The sequence below is a fragment of the Colletes gigas genome, unplaced genomic scaffold (assembly GCF_013123115.1).
Source record: "Colletes gigas isolate AHSC1104 unplaced genomic scaffold, ASM1312311v1 Colletes_gigas_Sc00015, whole genome shotgun sequence".
In the NCBI taxonomy this organism is placed as follows: domain Eukaryota; kingdom Metazoa; phylum Arthropoda; class Insecta; order Hymenoptera; family Colletidae; genus Colletes; species Colletes gigas.
Window position 1 is genome coordinate 5575128 of NW_025106644.1, and position 5720 is coordinate 5580847.

General features: G+C 38.5%; 1 protein-coding gene across 1 annotated transcript; it reads left to right on the forward strand.

Annotated features, from left to right (window-relative positions):
* Positions 1-326: 326 nt before the first annotated feature.
* Positions 327-4122, forward strand: LOC122400042 (peroxisome assembly factor 2). The gene is made up of 6 exons (XM_043401240.1): positions 327-785; positions 851-1303; positions 1378-1604; positions 1679-2081; positions 2168-2467; positions 2911-4122. The coding sequence occupies exons 1-6, from the start codon at positions 356-358 to the stop codon at positions 3507-3509; spliced, it is 2412 nt and encodes an 803-aa protein (XP_043257175.1). The 5' UTR covers positions 327-355; the 3' UTR covers positions 3510-4122.
* The last annotated feature ends 1598 nt before the right edge of the window (positions 4123-5720 follow it).

Here is a 5720-nt window from a genome sequence, read left to right on the forward strand (position 1 = left end):
ACAAATTATGAACGCAATAGAATGCGAATTTCTCCAAAACAATTTACTAAGCAAACATTCATACAATATAATAAAATACTTTAAAAAGCTTTTAAAGAACACTGTTCTTACTAATCAGCTACAATTCTTCCACGAGAAGAAGCCATAACGTGTTTACATCCCCACTCCTGTTGCAGTCCACTGACTCCACGGCTATTGGTCGAGAACGGTGACGAAGAACGGTGACAGCCAATCAGCGGGCTGCAGCAAGAGTGGGGACGTAAACACATTGTGTCTTCTTCTCGCGGAAGGACGATACTCAGCTGTATTCCCCTCCAATTACAAGATTTAATAGTCGCGTTTAAAAGTACACAGTATGAATTCTTTATATTTTTATACGAACTTTTTACGAGAATTAACGAGAATGTTGATGTATTATAATTACAAGTACATACTCTTTTATACGTTTTTACATTACGTACTTGTTAAACTGAAAGTACTGGTCACCACAACATTTAATTGGAGAATATTACCTGACAATGTTTTCAAGAGTTTAGTAAAACAATCCTCTAACGAGGAGGACTATTATGTGGACTGTAATTCTTGTTTATTGGCAAATGTACAGTGTTTCGAAGTATCTGTACCAACCTGGTTCTACGTATGTTCTAAAGTATCTTTAAGAAAGTATAAACTGTTAGTTATACCTTTAAACGAAAGAAACGATACAAACAAAGTGTTTGTATCTGAAGTTCTTAGGCATAACATAGAGAATGCATTACGGTGCACTGTTGACAATTGTTTTTTACGTGAGTACGATATATTCTTTACTGTTCCAGCGATCTAATAATATTTATCGTTTGTTTAATTTCAGTGCCAATTAAACACGATGACGTTAACTTTGCCGTAGAAGCTAAAGTTTCTATGGTATCGAATCCATACGAAAACACGAACGATGTTGTAATCGCTCTGTTAGAAAATTATTTTCACGAGCCGAGATTTTTAAGGAAAAACGATTTATTTGGTATCGACGTGAAAGAGCACATATCGGATCATGCGTATTTACATAGCAACTCTTTAATGTCTGTGATATATTTTAAAGTTAACGCTATTAAAGGTGTAAATAAGAATTGTACGGTCGGCGATAGTTTTTACATTTTACACGGAGAGACGACGCTTATTCAGGAATCAAATGTACATAGTTATCTACCTCGGAAACATTCTTATTGCGATACAACTGAAAAGATGTTGATAGAACCATGTCCACCAAGTTTTGCGGAACCTTTGAAACATTTAGAACGCTGCATCTTACCATTCGTAAAGTGTGGTAAAAATTAATTCTTGAATATATAATTTAGTATAAACGACGCATTTGGTCTAAGCATTTTATGTTTCTTATAGATATTCAATTACCCATAAAGCCAATATTTCTTGTTAAGGGTTCGAAGGGTTCGAATAAATGCAACTTGGTTCAAACTGTATCCGTAAAGATGGGTTTGAATTTTCTTTGTACAGACTTTGCGGAAGTGCAAGCCTTAACATCAGTACAAACGGAAGCTAAGCTTCGTATTGTGTTACACAATGCCAAACAATCTGCACCGTGTATACTTTGCTTAAACAATATAGAGGTATCTTCATCGCGCATGTTTTAATTAATCTTTTTTTTTTCCCAACTTCGAATAATCTAAGACAATGTTCGCAGATATTTGGAAAGAATTCGGATGGCCAAAAGGACGAAAGAATTATATCGACATTTTCGAACGAAATATCCACACTGTACGACAAACGTTTAAAATATCCAATTATTATTGTAGCTACTACGAACGAGTCTGATATACCGCCAGAATTAAACAGAATGTTTATCGAAACAATTCATACGGAGCATCTGGATCACGATAAAAGAACAGCCTTAATCACATGGCTGCTCGCAAAAAGAAATTTGCATCACGATGCAAACTTATCAAAAGTATCTGGAATGTGTTCAGATTTTAGATTCTCGGACCTCAATGCTCTGATACATCACGCGATAAAATTTCAGTGCAAATGTTGCGATAAAGATTTAAAATCGTTAACATTATTACAAGAAGATTTCGATAAAGCTTATGGTAAAGTCACAGTATCCTGGTAAAGAAAATTATGATTATGATTACTCACGTTGTCTCAGTTTTAATGATTCTATTTTTATTTATAGAATATATGCAATCTATATATACAGACTCTAAGGGTGCACCACGTGTACCAAAAGTTTATTGGGAAGACATAGGTGGTTTGGCAGACTTGAAACACGAAATCATGCGTCGGATTCAGTTGCCTTTGTTGAACGCTCTAGGATTCGGTCAGTCTGGGCTGCTTTTATATGGACCACCTGGTACTGGAAAGACGCTTCTGGCTAAAGCTGTTGCGACGGAGTATCAACTCCACTTCTTGTCCATCAAGGGCCCTGAAATATTAAATATGTATGTTGGTCAAAGCGAGAAGAACGTCAGGCAAGGTAAAGTCCCAAGACTCGATGATGGAGTGTACATTAATGCTTTAACCCTTTGCACTTCTATGTCGAGTGTGATTCGACATCAATTTTTATCTCAGGAGCTCCTTCGTCGAGTTCCAGTCAACACTTTTTCAAGTCCAATCCAAAGAGAACAACAGTGTAAATAAAACAGATATTTTAAAGGCGTTGTGGGAGCTGCTGGTAAGAAAATTGAAATATAATTCGGAGTGCAAAGGGTAATGGTTAATGGCTGCACGTATCGCATGAAGACAGTTGTCAGTCACCACTTGGTAGACCAAAGCGAGGTACACGAAGAAGCTAGAAATTATAAATGTATGATGAAATGGTGACTGATACAGTAAACAGTGGCCATCGTCTGCTAGCTGTCAAAGTGTTAAAGATACGTATCTCAAAGCGTGAAACTAAATACTGCATTGTCTTTGCAGTGTTCGAGAGAGCAAGAGCCTCTGCTCCGTGCATAATATTCTTCGACGAGCTGGACTCGTTGGCTCCAAATCGTGGACGCAGCGGCGACAGCGGAGGAGTGATGGATCGTGTCGTATCACAGTTGCTCGCTGAAATGGATGGTCTGGATTGTTCCAGCAACATCTTCATCATAGGCGCTACGAACAGGCCGGACCTCATCGATCGTGCTCTTCTCAGACCCGGTCGTTTTGACAAACTATTGTACGTGGGAATTCACTCCGATCGTGACTCGCAACTTAGAGTACTGGAAGCGTTGACTCGTAAGTTCCAACTGCGCGAGAACGGGGAAGAATTATCGAAATTGATACAGGAGTTACCAGATCACACAACCGGTGCTGATCTATACTCCGTCTGCTCCAACGCGTGGTTGAACGCTGCTCGTAGAGTTCTGAGCAAACACGATCAAATTGCTATATCCGATCAATCGGAGTCAAATAACTCCATCACCGTGGGATCGGAGGATTTCTCAAAAGCTGCCCGCGAGTTAATTCCCTCTGTCAGCGAGGAAGAAGCTGAAAGATACAGAAAAATGCAGACGGAATTGTCATCGATATCGTAGCTTTGAACATTTTATCCGGTCAACGGTGTTTCTATGAAAATATTAAGTCGAACGTCTTTTGATCTTACAAACGACGTGTTGATTTATTTCGGGAAATATGTAAAACAATTTTTACAACGAATAGTTAAATCATGGAGGGTATTTACGTTTCTACCCCTAGATATTGCACCGAGACGGTTACTCTTATGCGCTAGTGTGCGGATAAAGAACGATAGCAGTGCCGAGACGTGTTCTCGATGTCATGGTCCTTGATACATGACAATATACATCGATCTGAAATATACAATGTAGAAAAATAGGACAGCTGAGTTCACCGAGTAATACCTATGCCAGACATCAAATTAAACGAAGGTTCAAGGTTTCCGTTAGTGGGTGCGATATTGCAATTAGACAATTATTTCCATGGAAATTCATAGTCGTTAAAATAAATAAATGTTTATTCCCTCCGATAGTGGTGATTCTGTAAGTTCAAACAACAAATTGTACTTACAGTTTTCATATCTTACAATCGCAACCCTGTGACTCCGTGCTCTGATTCTGCATACAGGGTGTTCGATTAACCGTGGGAAAAATTTTAACGGGGGTGTTCTAGAGGCCAAAATAAGACGAAAATCAAGAATAGTAATTTTTTAATCGAGGCCTCGTTAAAAAGTTATTGACAGTTGCGTCTACGCAGGTTGAACGCAGCGCGCAAGTTGCATATCTCCAGACGCAACTGTTAATAACTTTTTAACGAAGCCTCGATTAAAAAATTACTATTCTTGATTTTCGTCTTATTTTGATCTCCAGAATCTTCCGTAAAAATTTCGAATTCGAAAGAGTCGATTTACTTGAAAAAGTAAACGAAGATTGCGATTGCACTTTACAGGTGCATCGTTGAACTTACAAAAAACGCGAGGTCATAGGAAGATAAACTTATAACAGAGCATTTACGCGCAAAGTTGGGTGTCTCTGTTCATAATGATTCGCGACGCCATTGACGCGCTTCTTTTCGTACGAAATAATAACGATTTGCCTTTGGTATGGTCGCGAGGTAGGATCGATTACGATGCTATCGTTTCGATGCGCGATAACTCGTGAATGACTAACTTATTATGCGAAAGAAAGTTTCATACGCGTGCATACATTAAGATTTTACAGCTGTTAACAATATAGATATGAATCGATACGACAAAAGCGACGAAATTACAAGGGATTGCCGTTGAATATGCGCTAAAATATATTTCGCAAGGAGAGACTGTACAATTACGAGTATTTTTTTAATCCTTGTATCGTACCGTAAATCATTGTGATTCATTTTCATCGAACTACCGAAAACGTTACTTTTTACATTTTTTTGCCACAAAAGTGAGATATCAATTTAACAGGTTTCGCTTCCTACGCATCAAAAAAATGTTGTTCGGTGCAGTCGAGGATTTAACAGAAGTATCACATTCGATAAATAAACTAGTCGCTATGCGCGATGTAACAATGAAAAAAAAAACACACACACAAATTCCGTGCGAATTCTGTTTCTAGGAGGCACGTGAATTTTAAAGGATCTTGCTTAGTTAAAACTCGATCTTACGTAGGAGAGGTATCGTTTTAAATATGTAAAAATCTAACCGATATTCCTTGCCGCGTGAAACGAACGACGAGAAACGGGGGGAATATCGAAACGAGAAAATTCTGTAAATCGTTCTACGTATTGTTAGTTTTACCACTGTACAGTTACGTAGATCCATGCGTGGTTCTTTCGTTACAAACGTTCGTTTAATTCCCATTTTTTAAGTATTCGAGAAGAGAAATGTAATTACTCTAGGCGAAGAAAATTGAGAGCTACGGAGGAAAAGTGGTAGAACGATTCCGCTCGCGTCGATCGCGGAAAACGAAATACTTTGTACTCGACGGGCGCGAACTTCTTCGCGAAGTTCAACGTTTCATCACTTCTTACTTACAATTAACGTTTCGTCGCGCCTTGTCGCGGTTTTTAAGCAGTCTTCTTTTTTTTCATTTTTTTGCGTGTGTTGATGTGTGTATGCTCGTACGTGGACGTGTGTGTATATTATAAGGAAATACGCTAGTTTTCACATCTTTCACGAAGATTGTTCAGTCGTATGACAGGACCTAAAAGAACCAATTTATGACACGTGCGATAAAGATTCGTGCGGTTGGGGTTTCAAGGCAAACCATGGAGAACACTGTCGAATAACACAATGATCCTCTGTCGAT

Bases quoted from the DNA above. Each gene is read 5' to 3' on its own strand.
- LOC122400042 (XM_043401240.1), top strand. From the start codon at position 356: ATGAATTCTTTATATTTTTATACGAACTTTTTACGAGAATTAACGAGA. The intron at 1,304-1,377 runs GTAAAAATTAAT...TGTTTCTTATAG, and splicing joins CTTACCATTCGTAAAGTGTG to ATATTCAATTACCCATAAAG. The intron at 1,605-1,678 runs GTATCTTCATCG...CAATGTTCGCAG, and splicing joins TTTGCTTAAACAATATAGAG to ATATTTGGAAAGAATTCGGA.